The 17,999-nt window shown below is 41.7% G+C and overlaps 1 protein-coding gene across 2 annotated transcripts in view; it reads left to right on the plus strand.

The window, feature by feature from the left end:
- LOC138960789 (NADP-dependent malic enzyme-like) overlaps positions 1-13,927 on the plus strand; it is a 120,784-nt gene extending 106,857 nt beyond the window's left edge. The window contains exons 13-14 of one of the 2 annotated variants that reach the window (XM_070332440.1): positions 10,778-11,056; positions 12,769-13,927. In XM_070332440.1, the coding sequence (XP_070188541.1) occupies positions 10,778-11,014 (237 nt within the window). In that variant the 3' untranslated portion in view covers positions 11,015-11,056; positions 12,769-13,927. Of the gene's footprint in view, positions 1-10,777 lie in introns of both variants that reach the window. The other variant, XM_070332439.1, reaches the window with a different exon arrangement.
- The last annotated feature ends 4,072 nt before the right edge of the window (positions 13,928-17,999 follow it).

The raw sequence follows: 17,999 nt of genomic DNA on the forward strand, positions 1-17,999 counted from the left end.
TTGTGCATTCATCAACAACAAAAAATGTGTGCTGTTTTCAGCCAAGAGAGGCTCAAATAGCAACTCTTGAATTGCTAAAAATTCACTTTCAGCTGGTCAGTTACAAAAACCTTCAAGTTCACAAGATTTTTTACTTTTGTGCATCTCCAATTTTAAGATTTTGTTAAAGCTTATAGGAGCTTCTAAAAACCCTTCTTGAAATGTGTTTACCACTTGTTTTTGTAGATCCCCTAGCAAGAGTGATACAACCAAACATCTTCAAGTCTAAGGTTTTTGATTTTGTGCATTCTCTCTCCCCCCCCCCCCCCCCCCCCATTTGTTGTTGTTTGTTTGCTGTTATCAGTTTTAAAGCCAGCAGAGGCTCAAATAGCCCCCTCATGAAATGCTAAAATTAATTTTCAGCTGGTCAGTTACAAAAACCTTCAAGTTCACAAGATGTATACGGGTGTTTTTCAAAAAAGAACGAAAAATGAGACTAGTGAATGGTTAAAAGTGAATTTATTCCAAACTCTTAACAAATGCGTTCACATTATTCAGCACACCCAGTGCCATGTTAACATAAGATATGTACTCTTAATGAAGAATGGTTTTGCCCAAAAAATAAATAAACAAAAAATATTTTGTTGCAGTGGTCAGTCGTGTTACTCTTTCTTTAATTTTTTTTTAGGTTGAAAGAAATGTTGACAGGTGACTAGTTTGCCTCCAGTATGACAAAAACAATACACTTTTCACTTTCTGAAGAAAAATATATACCTTAAAGTGAAAGAAAGCGATAAAAATTAAAGAAATTGTCACTCAAATAAATAAAAATCATTTTTGAAAAATGTCAAACATCGCCAGCAGCTTGAAACTTGTACATTTCTTGCAATTGTATTTTTCTCGAATCAAGTATTATGAGAGCATTGAGCAAAAGATAAACAGACTGAAAAGAATTATAAACTACTCACAAAAAGTTAGGGAACACCCTTCATTTTCATGTGTTTTTGCTAATCGATGCTATTGTCAAAACTTTGCGAGCTACAACGCTGATCTTACACACACGCACAGAGTGGACTCCTGCCTTTGTTGTACAGGCTTGGTGTGCTGCACGTGCTACTCAGGCGTCAGTGGCTGAGCGTTGAAAATTGGTGAAAAGTTGGAAAATGTTACCGTTTTATGCTGACTCACCATTTTTTCTATAGCGTGTTTCTGACAAAATGATGCACTGCACGTGGAAGCTTGATGCTTTGACTGTGAAAACTGGTCACTGGTTACTCAATAAAAGCCAGGGCCTGGGCGGACCAGGGCACAACATCACGATGGTCGGACGACAGAAGTTAAGCCTGCTGGACAGAGGAAGAGCCATAGGGTGGTTCCAAGACGGTGTTGGCGTACGGGAGATTGCCAGAAGGCTTCTGTGGTGTGGTGACAATCTCCCGTACGCCAACATCATCTTGAAACCACCCTATGGCTCTTCCTCTGTTCAGCAGGCTTAACTTCTGTCGTCCGACCATCGTGATGTTGTGCCCTGGTCCGCCCAGGCCCTGGCTTTTATTGAGTAACCAGTGACCAGTGTTCACAGTCAAAGCATCAAGCTTCCACGTGCAGTGCATCATTTTGTCAGAAACACGCTATAGAAAAAATGGTGAGTCAGCATAAAACGGTAACATTTTCCAACTTTTCACCAATTTTCAACGCTCAGCCACTGACGCCCGAGTAGCACGTGCAGCACACCAAGCCTGTACAACAAAGGCAGGAGTCCACTCTGTGCGTGTGTGTAAGATCAGCGTTGTAGCTAGCAAAGTTTTGACAATAGCATCGATTTGCAAAAACACATGAAAATGAAGGGTGTTCCCTAACTTTTTGTGAGTAGTTTATCTTCCTGGAAATTCTGCATTCAGAAGCCTCAGTAACACCAATGACATGTAACACGACTGAGTAACATGACTGACGTCTCATAACACAACTGACCATCCTTAGCTAACTTTGATTTATGAACTGATTTTAACTTTAAACGTAAAGTTAATTAAATGGAACAAACAAATTTGCTTATAGTAAGACATTTTTACTTTATTTCCACCTTTTAAGCCTAACTCAACAATTTGACCAAAAAAATGCAAACTTGTCACAAAATAAACTGTAATGATAGCGCCGTGAATTTGCACAGGCCTAGCAAAATCGCAATTTTATATCATTCAAGGAAAGAACAAAATCTTATTTATTTTCAGCATTACTACAGAAATGTACTGCAAACATTTTGCACTGTAACATTATTGATTCTAACAGCAAAATTACTGACAGATGGTAACAGCACCGAGACCAAATTGCCTTGGCTGGTTTCGACAGAAGTTACACGTACAAAAACGATCAGCAGTGTTTACTTACTGTTTGACAGAAATACAATTCTTTTCCTCAAACGGTGAAGACAAAGCATAAACAGGATTATCTTTAAAACAACCAAAGCTGCACAGTTTTTTTAAACAGTAACATTACAGGCATGGTAACACCACTGACACCAAATTGCCTTTAGATGTTTCGACAAACAATAAAACGTTCTGAAACAGACCAGCAGTGGAATCCCCAACGTTCTGGCACGAACAGTACAGTGACCTAGCTGGACTCTAGCACATTCAACTACTCAGGAACTTGATTAGGAGTGCAGTCAGCAGTTGGTGAATATGGTAGACCCGGTGTGAAGTGGTTTGGGATCCAGTGCGTCATGTTCATGTCAACACGTGCAGACGTCCATATATATATATACCCATGAATGTTTTTTGCTTTATTATCTTCATCCCTTCCGCTTCCTATATTCGTTTTACGGTGTTCTCCTCCAGGGACATTCCAGGAAGGTATTCGTCAGAATACATTGCAAATCTCTTGATGATGTGTCCTCTGCGTTATTTGCTGGTCTCGAAGCATTTCCTCAGATTTTCTTCTTTCAAGTAGTATTCAGAATAGTTAGTTAGTTAGTTAGTTAGTTGTTGCTTTTTGGGTCCAGCGGACCATATCGGCCAAATCAGGACCCCACAAGTTTAACATTACAAATATTTGAAATAAACCAATGTTACTAAACAAAATTAGGAACGTCACGCCAGAGTTTTAAACTGTAAAAAAGGGTCTTCCGACGAAGGTCGGTGAAAAAAACAAATTGCTCAGGAAGAGGTGGAACCGCCATCTCCGGAGCATCCTTTGCTGCCTTGTCAGCAGCTTCGTTGCCTTGTATGCCCATATGACTGGGCGCCCACATAAAATGTATAACAGTATTCAGAATGACACGCGAGTTCATGGACAATGCGGGCTCTAAGTTCTGCTGGTCGCTGATCATGGCCAAAAGCGTAGACACTGCCACATGCTCGTAGACAATCACCATCTGCTCTCACAACAACAGGATACGTTTGTGCATTGGGTATTTCCGCAGCAGAAAGAGCCATGACATAAGATTACCTGAAAAACAGTAATATTTGATAATCATAACAGAGTTGTCTTTTTATAAGAAATGATCCCGTAAAAAGTCTTGCATTCTCTCTCTGGCACACCCCTGCACACCAACCCCAACCCCCTCCTCTTTCACTCTCTCTCTGCCTCCCCACAGGGACACACGTATAATCAACAATTATACACGCAAAAGAAGTATGTGGCAGGCAGAAGAATGAAAATAAAACCAGGAAAGAATCTAAGATCAGTCGTGTTACCTCTTCGTCAGTAGTGTTACCAGGCACAAGGTAACACGACTGAAAGTAACACGACTGATAGAATTCATTTGAGAAAATAATGATCACTCCCCAGGCCATGCGTTCTGAACAAACACGTGTCCCAGTAGTTTTGATCCTTACATGAAACAATAAAAAAGTAACAGAAGAATGTAAATTCCTTCAGATTGCTAGAGACACACAGTAACACAACTGATTCGTTAAAAAAACACATCTTATCTTTCTACACTTGTCGGGTCCACCATACACAAGCGATCAAACTCGGTTAGCTGTTCCCGCTGCAGGAAGCTGCTGAAGGATGGGGGATAACTACAGGCCCAAAATGGTTTTAAAAAACTGGAGTACTCATTGTTTAGGTCTGTTTAACTGTTCTGGTAACACCACTGACAAAAAAGTGACAGACACTCATTTTTGAGAGTTTAAGTCCACATTCAGAGTCTGGGTCAACCTTACAATCAAAATCTGTTGCAATAATCCAAAGGTGCTCCCGAAAGCGATTTTTTGGATATTTTTTTAATGTTCTACAATTTTTTTTCTTCTTTGTAGAGGTGGTGGAAGTTTTGAGTGCCTTCAAAAAGACAGGCATTTTTAGATACCCCTACATGTTTAAACCATGCAAAACTAACTTTCAAGTGTCAAGAATGTACTTTAATGAATGTTCATGTTGTTGTCTATTCATTTTTGTACAAGAAAATATGTATTATACTAAGATAGATAGGACATGTTTCTTTCTGAATTAATTTAAAAATCAAAGACACGTTTTTCGTACATTTTTGAAAAACACCCATATATGTCACAGTGGAAATGAGATAGGCCTACCTTTCATGCTTCATCTTTTATAAACTTTTAACTTTGTGATATGATTTAATGATATTGATAATAAAACCTTATTGTGCGCAGTTACTCTGTGTTGTTCGATTATATCAATTCAATAATATTTATTTTTATTTCTGCATTTCAATACCTGCAATGAGTAAGCCTTAAAGTCATGAATGACTCGAGATGAAATGGTTTTAACAACAATTATAAACTTTTGAACACATTATTTCCCCCAATTCCTATTTCCCATAGTGAAAACTTGAATTCCCATCTCCACTGAAACTGGATTCCCGTTTGCACTAGGGCAAACTGGAATTCCAATCTTCACTAGCAAATATCCAGTGGAGGTGAGAATTCTAGTTTGCCCTAGTGCAAACTGGAATTCCAATCTCCACTAGTGTGATTCGGAATCTCACTGGATTCTCATTTCCACTGTGACATATATATTATGCATCTCCAAAAAGCTTGTTTGTTCTAAAATTTACAAGTCAGGAGAGGCCACCTAAACCCTCCCTAAAATGCTAAAATTCATTTTCATATGGGGGGCTCTGCCCCCCTACCTAGACCCCCCAGCAAGGGCGCTGCCCCTGCACCCTGTCGGAGCCTTAGTGGCCCCTGGACCCCGGCCTTCCAAAATGTTCAGTCATGACATCCTTATGCATCCTGTAGACAGGAAGTGGCTCCGTTTCCGCTGGGGTCACCAGGTTTTTCAGTTCAGGGCTCTGCCCTTCGGGCTGTCGCTGGCTCCATGGGTGTTTACCATGGTGGTCAGGCAGTTGTGTGTTCTACGGACGTACCTCGACGACTGGTTGATCTTGAATCAGAGTCAATCAGCTTGCCATCTGCACACACAGATTGTGTTGAACCAGGCTCTTTCCCTGGGGTTCTCAGTAAACCAGGCAAAATCAGAGCTGACCCCATCCCAGAGGTTTATTTACCTCGGCATGTTGTTCGACATGTTCTCTTCGACGGTTCGTCCTACACAGGAGAGAATAGAGAGGCTTCGAGCAGGCTCTCATCTCTGCCATGCTGGCAAGACAGCAGACGTCTGTGAGGGTCTTAGCCTTGATCCTCGGTCAGATGGAATCGATTGCCACGTTGGTCCCTTTAGGGAGGATTTTCAAGAGACCTTTTCAGGCTTCCCTCAAGTCTTTTTGGGACCCGGCCTCACAGGATTGGGACAAGAGTGTCCCCCTCCAGGGTTGGTTCAGTCACACGACGAGTCGGTGGCTGGATTCCGATTGGATCGCTCAGGGGGTTCCCATAGCACTGCCCCCTCCGGACTTAGACCTCTTCACAGATGCGTCTCTGTCCGGATGGGGAGCCCACATCGGCAATCACACAGTCTCGGGGCTGTGGACGCAGACACAACTCCTTTGGCATATCAATCGCCTGGAGTTAGAAGCAGTGGCTCTCAGTCTGCAAGCTTTTCTCTCTCTCGTCATAGACAGGCATGTCCGGTTGCATACGGACAATACCACTGTTGCTGCCTATGTCAACAAAGCACGTTCTCGCTCCCTGTCAGACAGAACTTGCGAGATTCTGATTTGGTGCCACTCAGTTACTCACACCAAGTCAACATCTCAGCGAAATATCTCCCCGACAGGCCCAATACTCTGGCCGACGATCGCTCAGCAGGACCTCAGGTTTTGCACACGGAATAGACCATCACACACGGGGCTCTTCAGCGCCTGTGGGTTCAGGTGGAAAAGCCGATGATCGACCTCTTTGCCACCAGGTTTTTCAAGAGGCTGCCAATTTTCGTGTGCCCCTTCCCGGACACAGTGGCATGGCAAAGCAACGCCATGGAGATCTCGTGGACAGGCCTTCAGGCCTACGCTTTCACCCCCTTTCCTCTGCTCAGCAGAGTGGTGTGGAAAGCCGAGCTGGAACAACCGGCTCTTCTGCTGATAGCTCCCATGTGGCCAGTGCAGCATTGGTTCCCAGACCTTCTGCGTCTGGCCAAAGGACCTCCCATTCCTCTAAATCTCGTGCGGGGCGATCTAGTTCAATCAAGAACAGGCATCCCACACGACGCCCCACAGGCCCTCTGCCTACACGGCTGGAGGTTGTGAGGACAGCATTACAGAACTCGGGTGCTTCCTATCTGACGCTGGACTTGGTGCAGAAAGCACATAGGTCCTCCACTTCCTGAGTGTATGCCTCACATTGGTCTTCTTGGGCCAAGTGGTGTATAGAGCATGGGGTCAACGCCTTAGCGCCCCGCTCAATCCAGGTGGCTAATCACCTCTCCTTCTTATCGGCTTATCGGCTGCATTTTCGGCCTGATTTCCTTGCCAAGAATCAGAAACCTGGTCAATCTCCTCCGGTGATTCGAGTCCCTCCTCTCGGGACGATTTTTGCTCTGGGAGATCCGGATTTATCTAACTGTCCGGTTTGAGCCTTAAAATCCTACCTAGCTCGCACTAAGTCAATTAGAGCTAAGAGCCAAAAGCTCCTGTTCTTATCTCTTAACACTATTGTGACTAGCACTGCCACGGCGTTAACGTCCTGCCTGCCCAAGCTTGCCACCAAGAAACTTCCCAAAAATCAGTAACTGTAAAGAAATCTGTCTAGCAAGCTTGAATTAAGTCCAATCACCACCAAATTTTGTGTACTAATTCAAAAATGGATGCCCAGTTCAGTCGTGCTATTTATAAGTTTGTCACGCGATTTGTTTTAGCAAAGGGGGGTGAAAGGGGGGTGAAAGGGGGATAATTTGTGTTTTTTAACGTTTTTGAGTCACTTGAGAAAAAGTGACTCTATGTAATCGGTCAGTGTTAGTCTGTCCGGCCGGCCGTCCGTAGACACCACCTTAACGTTGGACTTTTCTCGGAAACTATCAAAGCGATCGGGCTCATATTTTGTTTAGTCGTGACCTCCAATGACCTCTACACTTTAACGATGGTTTCGTTGACCTTTGACCTTTTTCAAGGTCACAGGTCAGCGTCAAAGGAAAAATTAGACATTTTATATCTTTGACAAAGTTCATCGGATGTGATTGAAACTTTGTAGGATTATTCTTTACATCAAAGTATTTACATCTGTAGCCTTTTACGAACGTTATCAGAAAAACAAGGGAGATAACTAGCCTTTTCTGTTCGGCAACACACAACTTAACGTTGGGCTTTTCTCGGAAACTATAAAAGTGACCGGGCTCAAATTTTATGTGAACGTGACTCATTGTGTTGTGAATAGCAATTTCTTCCTGTCCATCTGATGCCTCATATAATATTCAGAACTGCGAAAGTGACTCGATCGAGCGTTTGCTCTTCTTGTTTTGTGTGTGTTTTATTTTCCACTGCTTTTTTTAAAAGTTATTTTTTAACAGAAAGTATTATAAATAATGTTATAACCAAACAAGGTGTAAAACCTATGAATTAGCTGAAATATTGTTAACATTGTACACAGAAATAAGGAGACAGTACAAAGAAAAAAACAAGCAAATCACGCATTCACTCACAGCATCCTGACTCAAATGAAACAAAACTGTAACACTCACCAAATGATGTCTAGGTAATCCATTTTGAATATAAGTCTTATTTTCACAACAAAGTACCAACTGTACACCTATGAACAATTCCAAAAGGATTTGAAGGCTCCAGCCATCCATTGTTATCAGTGCTGCCACGCCCCCATAGCTCCTGCACGATTCCGAGATACATGTTCGTCTAGCAGTATCACCCCCTACCACGTGTAGTTGCCGACTCGTACTAGCAACAACGGGACTGTTTCTTCCTCAATATCACTGCTATTATCGCTTTCTTGAGGCTAAAACGACACGATGTATCATGATCTACAGGATCCTCAAGATCCAACATCCGGAGAATCTCCTCCCGTGACAAGGCTCGCCTTCGATTCATTTTTTTTGTTCGAAAACACCACGCAAATCTGCACTAATTTGATCAAGCCGGAAGAGAAAACCACGTGTATCAAGGGAAACAACTCAATTTACTGCAAGCTTCAAAAACCGGGAAGCAATCACGAGTCGTGTACCTTGTATGTCTAATACTAAAATAGTCACTTCCCGTCCGTGGGCGTTGCAGCGCTATTACTAATATAGTCACCTCCCGTCGCGAAAGTGTTAACACTAAACGTGAAAAAGACATCTCTAAATTGACTCTCACAAGATGGGTTGCGACTCTCATATGACAGGCCTATGAGTGGTGGCTTGTTGAAAAAAGGGGGGGGAGGGGGGCGTTCAGTCCTCCCTCTGTCCTCTACACGGGTTCACGAGTCCAGAGCCTGGGCTTCTTCTCTCGCTGTGTTGCGTTCTGGTCGCCTAGGCGAGGTTATGCAAACAGCTTATTGGAGGTCTGATGACGTGTTCATTAATTTTTACCTCCGAGACATCTCTTGCACTCGACTTGACGGGGCCAGTTCCTTGCCCGCGTTAGTCGCAGCAGGACAGGTTCTTTCAAGGACATAAGTAAGTTCCCTCCGCCTTTAGGAGGAATCTGCATGTATGATAATTGCGGTAAGAATATGTAATTTAATCAAAAATGTCAATAGTATATTTTCATTTGATTAATATACTTACCCAATTCTCATAGTTGATACCCTCCCAACCTTCCTCGCTACTTAATTTCCTAAGGGTTTTTGAGAGTCTCGAATGATTATTCCGGATGCCGGCGCTCACGTGGCGCGCGGGGTATTATGGGTAACCAAGTAGGGTCAGGTCATAGCAACGGGCAGGTAATTTGAGTAGTGTTTCGACATCTAGCATCTAGTCAATGCATTTATGAGAATTGGGTAAGTATATTAATCAAATGAAAATTTACTATTGAAATTTTTGATTATCACAAGTTGTTTGACTGGTACTCAGGCGGTCTCTTTGATGTCTGAGGTGAAACTTGGCCAGGGATTTCTATTTCAGACATACATAAGGCATTCAATAAGCCACAGGGGTCAAGTGTGAGAAAAAAAGTTGCGCCTTATAGTCCGAAAAGTACCGTACATGTTCTATCACGTTCATGTTCTATCACGGAAGTTATTTTTTGTTTGTAATTAGATGTATTTAGATATTTTTTTTAAACCAAACTATTACTCTTTGAGCTCAGAAGTCCCACTTTTTAACGTATTGGTATGTTTATTCAAGATCAGCTGGACAAATCATTTGTATCATGAAACTGAATGAAATGCATATTTTATGTGAAAAATTAAATAATTATCAAAACAATATCAACAGATTATTAAAAAAATGAAACTGGAAAAAAAGTTATTCATGACGATTGTCATGTGTGTGCTGGTTTTGGCATGAGTTTAAGCAAAACGGTTAGCTTTCATCCACCAAAACTTCTTTCCAGTCTGTTTTTTCTGTTCATTCCTTATTACTGTTAGCAAGAACATTTCAAGAGCTTCAATTTGATATATAACATCATCCTGAACTCAGGTCAAAATGAGTTCGGCTCATTCTCTCCCTGACTGGACGCTACATTCCTACGCGAATCTATCAAAACAAAAATACAGAGTTATCTCCCATATGGTTTTCGCGAGCACCGATCTAAATTTGAGATCAGTGTTTGCGAGACGAAAATGATTGCAGATTGGCCGACTTCGACAGTGATCTCCGTTCTGTTCTTCACAGTTATGATAAAGAAATCGTTCTAAGGTCAAAACAAGTAGAAATTTTGGGTCTGCTGCCGGAAGGAGACCGTAATATATGGTTTCATCACTGTCAACTGGTTACAGAAAAAATCGTCTGCTCCAGTTAGCGCCAAAACCAAACGGTTGATTATCACGTGACACTTTTGCCATATTTAGAGTTGTTTGCACTGTAAATACAGCTGCGAAAAATAGCTCGCTTGAAACTGTCTTACATATCAATTCCTTTGTAATTCAAAAATTACAAAACACCATGAAAATAATTATCGACGATCGCGAATCTGCTTATATCAATAATACATTACAAAAAGCTCTAAATATGTTAAAAAAAAATCGGTTTCCTTGCCAGACAAGGAAACTCAAGGCAGGGAGAGAATGAGCCGAACTCATTTTGACCTGAGTTCAGGATGATATAACATGTGATACTTACCTGAAGAAATGAATGAAGCTTAAGATTGTTTGGCAATACCCTTATTACATTGTTTTTAGCATGAAATACTGTGAACTGGTAAGAGTTAAAAAATTCCAACTAGTTTTAAGAGATATTTGTAATTAAACACCCTTCTGGGTCCACACGGACCCACGACCACCGGCGAAGGTTAAGATTCTTTACTTTTCCTTTTGTAGCCAAATGCATTGAGTATTTGTTGCTGTGTTCCTGGCAGGCTCTGGCCAACCTAGTGACAGACGAGCACTTGGCTGAAGGTCGAGTGTACCCACCGCTGTCGGATATCCAGAGCGTGTCGCTGGCCATCGCTGTGGACCTGGCAGAGTACGTGTACAAGGAGGGCATGGCGTCTGCCTACCCCGAGCCTGACGACAAGGAGGCCTTCATCAGGTCCTTCCTCTACGACACTGACTACGAATCCTTTGAGCCAGAAACCTGGGACTGGCCCTATTAACTGCATGAGGAGATAGAGAGGGCGTGGAGCAAGAGGGGAGAGGTCAGCTCTAGGCCTTGAGTGTTATAGCTGATGCTCAGCTACATGCTGTTGTTGTTTTATTCAATTGATCTGTGTTTGTCGCTTTCTTTTGTGGTCAGTGTGTTGTCTGATGTCCCATCAAAAAACCAGATCAGCTATGCTGTTTAATGGTTGAACACCTAACCATGGATTAAAATGTATCTTTCCTTTGTTGTTGTTGTTGAAACAGGTGTGATTTCCTTATGATTGTTAAGGAATCCAAGGGTTCAGGAAGAACCTTTTGAAGAATGGCTAGTCGTGTGTCATGAAACTTTGAGCTAGGGTAGTAGTGTAGCTCTTTTTTTTCTATTTTGTGTGGAGACTAGGTGATGTTTTACGGTTTTGAATTTGCAGAAGTAATAGGTGTAGAGTACTTAATGTTTATGTAAGTGTTCAGTGCTACTAACAGCTCTTTCAAACACATATACTGATAGAGAATCAAAAGATGAACCTGCTGAAAGCTCAGAAAAGTTAGTTTCACACTGGTTTAATAACATTGAACATGATGCATTCATTTTCCGTACAATAACGTGCTGAAGACAAAAAGTTGTTGCCACACTTAAAAATATTTTCACTCATGGAAATTTGATTGAAAAAAGAAATGTTGTTCTAAACTGTGATACTGATAGCCGGTTCTGCATTGAAACCATAAATGAGAAGACAGGGGAGAGAAATATGTATTTGTCTCGGGATATCATGTAAGTAACTTATCTTCAGGAGATCTGGGTAATTGTTTTGCTGCTTGTGCTTCATATTGATTGCTTGTATGTTCATGTCTGTTCGGGTAATACACGCTTATGTGAGCAAGGCAAAGTCATGTACAGTGTGCAGTTCTTTGGGGCATTTCTCCATTGCTTAGATAATCATCACTGAAATGGTCCAGCTGGTGTGAAGAGCTGCATCATTACTGTGTTACATCCTGCAGCAGTATTTGAGATGCACATCCTAAGGCCTACTTGGAAGCTAGGCTAAATTAAGGAGCCAAAGACGCCTGTGCTTCAGCTGCAGCACTGGTTAAAACTTCTCTGGCAACAGTCAACACCACTTTCACTCTTTCTCAAATATCAACAGGACGCCTTAACAATGCAAGTAATCAGGCAGGCAGATGTATCTCATGGTTGTCTACCAAAGTGCATAACTAAAATGTTTCCCTAGTATCTGAGTAAAGAACTGTTGTCTTGAACTGTTGTCTTGAAAAGTGGTGAACTGGGAGAAGCCTCATGCACTGGACATACAAGTTCCCACGGTGTACCCTCAGTTTCTGTGGCTTTAAACTAAAAGAGCTAATGTACTCAAAATGATTAATTTATTGTCTTCAAAATCACAAAATCTGTCTGCAGCCGGTGATCTTTATACTTCCTCTTTAGTAACCATGGTATATATATACCAATTTTATACTCTATTTTTGAGCTGTTTGTTCTATACTTATCAGTGTTGTACCCCATTCCCCAATTTGTCCTTCCAAGTATCATTCTTCCCATGATTGTGTTGTCAAATCACAAATGTTGATTCCTATGTATATTACTCTTTGAACTGTTACAAGTCATGTTTTGTCAGGTATTACAAAGTGACTTCAAAATATTATTAGCCTCAACCAGTTAATAATATAATATTTACTTACCATGGTAATATGTGTTAAACTCTTTGTCAGTAACTATTCATGTAACCCTTAGATGTATTTTTTTTCTCCACAGGTGTGGGTTGTGAATCTCACGTTGGCAGAATTCTCACTCCAGGAGCTTTTGGTGATGCATTACTGCCTTTGGTTTGATATGACATTGAAGATGTGTACATGTATTTTGGTCAGATGGTTCTTAGAATGGAAACTTTCTGCAATGTCGTTTTCTGAGATTAATCATTGAGATCATAATTGATTGGCTGGTTGACATCTGCATTTAATATCAAAACACTTGGCATTCTAAGGCCAAACTGAAATTAAATTGTTCAGAATGTGGGTGTAATTGAGTCTTTGACATTCATTACAGATCAGATCTGAATTTGTTTCATCATATTTTGCTGAGACTTACATCATAGTCCACTGTGTCTTTTTTCTCTCTCTCTCTGGTCTACTTTGCTGACTTTCAATCTTATATGCCCCTAAGATCAGCTGTAAAATGGTTTATTAAATACTGCATTGCTAATTTCATCAGTCAAAATAACTAAGATTAGGTTACTTACTTATTTGGGCTCTTTGCCCCCAGCGGAGCATAGGCCATTGATGATGTTTCTTCATGGCACTGTGTTCTGGACAGTTCTTTCCGCTTCTGTCCAGCTGTTGCCTTGCTTCTTAAGCTCCGCCTCTGTGTCTCACATCCAGCTGTTTCTTGGCCTTTCCCTCTATTTTTCTTATTTGGTTAAGGCAGAGAAAATAATGTAAGCTGTGACTATTTCCTCTTTTTATTTCAATTGTTTGTTTGAAACAGAGATATGTATTTTTTGGCGTAATCTCATCATGGATTTTGGTGTATTACCATATCTTCTGCTTGTTCAGATAGTAATCTTGACTGACATGCAGGTCTAAAGAAACTTAGTCCCTATTCCAAGAAGCCAGTTGGCTTGTGAAGATGTGACTCTACAACAATGGGTTATCATGAAGAATGTTCTATAGGTTGAGGAAGTTGTTTTAAATGTCTGGATTCTCATAAATCATGACAATGATCATTGACATACCCTATTTGGCATACAATGCGTGTCCAGAAGATGATGTAGAGCCCATTTGTGAATATTTTTCTTGATTGTCATTTGCACAGTTTTAGGGTTGAACATTATAGTTGCCTATACCATGGCCTGTTGCCCTTTTGCTTTTCACTGAGCCTGACACAGTGACAGTAAATAAAAACGATGGTCATCATTTTCAAGGCTTTTCATTCAATACCGGCTGGGTAACAAACCTTGTTGGTAAGTGACAAATAGCTGCTTCCCATGGGTACAAGAGGAAGGTTACAAATGGATGATCAAAAGCAAACCCAATTGAAATGCTCATAATATTTTTGCCTCTTTTTCATTGACATTTCTTTAGACAATAGAACACATGACCTGGCACTGATCCAGTGAATTGCGAACAAACCGAAAAGTGAACAAAAATCAAATTTACAGCCATTTAGCTTTTCGCTTTCCACTGAGAATGACCACATAATTACCACAGGCAAACAAACGAAAAGGCTTTAAATTTACAAATGAAACCTACCTGGCAAATAGTCTGTCTTTTAGCCAATCAACAGAGTGTGTCTATATCTATTTCACGTTAGACATGGAGGTAGAGGAACGAACTTGCAAGTCAAACAGAAGACGATTATGCTCCCCTCGGACCGAGAAAAAAAATGTAGGTGCATCAAAAACCCACCAAACATCTTAAGTCATATATGTACCAGTAATATTTACTTGTACGTGTGTCAAGGTCATAAGGAAAGTTCTTTCTTGTTACTGTGCTATTGCTCTTGTTGTTACTGCTTTTTGTGTGTGTGTGTGTGTGCATAAAATGAGGTCTTTTGTTGGCCTTTTTTATGACGGCTTCTTTTTAACATTCAGTTTTTATCTTTTTGTTTTGCAGTATGTATCTCTGTTGTGTTCTTAATCATTTACCTTGTTTTACTGTTTTATTTGATCATAGTTTTCAGCCACATTACTTATATGTTTTATTTGAGATTATCACACGAGACACTTTATTACAGATTGCACAAATGGCATGGTAATGCTGTGCCCAGTTATAAGCAAAAATGACAAGAGATTGAATTTCCACCTTGCAAAAACAAGAAGTAGAATATTAACATTAATCTTGGTCACTGTCCGATTCCCACGCTAGATATAACATCTCTTATTTTCTAATTGTGTTTATTCATGCTTAGTGAATGCTTGTTACAAAATGAAGTAATATCGTCCAGTTATTGAACTTACAAACTTACATTCAAGTTTATCTGTAGAAGTTTTTTGAAAGCCAAAAGTGGAAGTATTTAGAGATTGATTGAATATGGTTTGTTGTTGATGAACAATTGAAGATACTTAACAAACTTCCTAGGGAACAAATTATTTTCTCTGAAAGATGAATCTTTACAGAACATTCTCATTACTATTCTTCTCTATTGTGTGAAAGCCTTGTTTTATTGGCATTATATGTATAACATGTACAATCTAGAATTGTTTTGTTAACCTCAGAAGTCCCTGTGTTGGTGTTCAGTATACAATATCATTTATTTTGGACTTTAACAAAAAATTGTGTTTTTTTGGTGGGTTTACATACCTTTTTTTTTTTACTTTGTTGATTTTTACATTTTGTGATCGTTCAGAAACTGTCTGGCTTTGACTTATTTTCAGTGTTTAGTGTTTTCGGCCCATCTCACTTATTTTGTTTTCACAAATTGCACCCCACTATGGTAGACACCTAACCCCATCATGGTAGACAACTGCCCCCCACCATGGTAGACACCCACCCCCCACCATGGTAGGACAACTCCCCCCCCCCCCACCACCATGGTAGACAACTGCCCCCCACCATGGTTGACACCCAACCCCACCATGGTAGACAACTACCCCCCACCGTGGTAGACACCCACCCCCCACCATGGTAGGACAACTCACCCCCTCCCCCCCACCACCATGGTAGACAACTGCCCCCCACCATGGTAGACACCCAACCCCACCATGGTAGACAACTACCCCCCACCATGGTAGACACCCAACCCCACCATGGTAGACAACTGCCCCCCACCATGGTAGACACCCACCCCCCACCATGGTAGGACAACCCCCCCCCCCTCCATGGTAGGACAACCCCCCCCTCCATGGTAGGACAACTCCCCCCCACCATGGTAAACTACCCCCCACCATGGTTGACAACCACCCCCCACCATGGTAGACACCCAACCCCATCATGGTAGACAACTGCCCCCCACCATGGTAGACAACTGCCCCCCACCCTGGTAAAACAACTACCCCTCACCATGGTAAGATAACTACCTCTCACCATGGTACCCCATCATGGTAAGACAACTACCCCCCACCATGGTAAGACTACTACCCCCCCCCCCCCCACCATGGTAAGACAACTACCCCCCCCCCCCCCCACCGTGGTAAGACAACTGCCCCCCCCCCCCCACCATGGTACCCACCCCCCACATTGGAATTAGCTCAGTCAAGAGATCATTCTTTTGGCCGTAAAAGCTGAAGTGAAGTACTAATAAACTGCACATTTCCAGTAAAAGAATGTTTTGCCAACTACTATTCTACGCGTCATAAAAATTAGGCACATAAGTTAAATGCAGATCTTTGTGATAAAAACCAGTATATGACTGGAAAGGCCATCAATTACCCTACCTTAATCAACAAATAGATTGATTTTGCATAACTGTACCGTACCGTATTTTGTTGTCTCATTACACACTAGAATGGCTTCAAAAACCGCCTGGCTTGTGAGAGGATTGACACCAAAACCGTTCAGCATGCTGATTTTCCATGGTGGGGGTGGGGGTCTGCAATGGTGGGGGTGGGTGTCTACCATGGTTGGGGGTAGTTGTCTACCATGGTGGGGGGGCAGTTGTCTACCATGGTGGGGGGCAGTTGTCTACCATGGTTGGGAGCAGTTGTCTACCATGGTGGGGGGCAGTTGTCTACCATGGTGGGGGGCAATGTCTACCATGGTTGGGAGGGGGGGGGGGGTTAATTGTCTACCATGGTGGGGGGCAGTTGTCTACCATGGTTGGGGGTAGTTGTCTACCATGGTGGGGAGTAGTTGTCTACCATGGTGGGGGGGCAGTTGTCTACCATGGTGGGGGGCAGTTGTCTACCATGGTTGGGAGTAGTTGTCTACCATGGTGGGGGGCAGTTGTCTACCATGGTGGGGGGCAGTTGTCTACCATGGTGAGGGGCAGTTGTCTACCATGGTGGGGGGCAATTGTCAGAGGGGGGCAATTGTCGAGGGGGCCATTAGACCACTACTACTGGTAACAATCACAAGTTGGGGGGTTTTTCAGAAGAAAATAAGTTATCTCTTTTATAAGTGTTGGAGTCAGCAAAATCGCCCAACAAAGCTTAATGAGGCATGACATATGCAGATCTTGGTTATGGCATGGTTAAGGGAAAAAAAAGAAAAGAAAAGCTGACTGTAAACCATGGTCAAGGACATGACTGATATGCACTGTGAACATCTGATACCAGTCCTGAAGGAATATTATATGGGTCATTCTCAGAAATGGTGGTCCAAAGTGTTACATACAAAGTAAAAAATAAAGTGTCAAGAAATACAAAATAATTGTTTTTACTATGAAGTCTATTGTTTGCTATACATAATAATGCAAAAATTAGACAAAAAGAGTAATTGGTTGCTGAATAAGAGACGTTTTAAAGTGTTGTATTTACGTGATGAATGTTGTAACATGGAAATCAAATTCCAACTTTAAACCACCTAAGCCTTCAATCCTTTGTGCATTTTTTATCAGTTCTGCAGTATTTTTGTATTCTACCCAACACATTCTAGTTATGAAAGGTAAGGACTTCCACTAATATTGGTAAAAAAATGACATTTGGAACAAAACTAAGGTGAATGTCGTAACACAGAAACGAAATGCTTGAACCACTTTCGGTTCCTGTGCGACAGACATGAATCTGCACTGTTTGGCCTTTCCTGCCGGCAAAACCCGTCTGACCCAAAATAACAACACAAAACACAAAACACAATGTCAAAGTTCCTGTTGCGTTCAGATTACCCATTTTAAGTACTTGATGAATGTCAAACATCGACGATCAGAGGATACGAAAACTTCTTGGCTGCTTTGTTCCGCTAAACTTCGCGCTTTGAGAGACTGTTTGCACTCGATATCCTTCCGACACTACATTGTCGCCATCCGCGGTGTGTAAGTTTGTGACAAAGCTTTGCAGGCTCGACAATTAAGTAAAAACCATCTTCAGTCGTAACGTAGGTCAGGAAACGACG

The sequence above is a fragment of the Littorina saxatilis genome, linkage group LG3 (genome assembly GCF_037325665.1).
Source record: "Littorina saxatilis isolate snail1 linkage group LG3, US_GU_Lsax_2.0, whole genome shotgun sequence".
NCBI lineage: Eukaryota > Metazoa > Mollusca > Gastropoda > Littorinimorpha > Littorinidae > Littorina > Littorina saxatilis.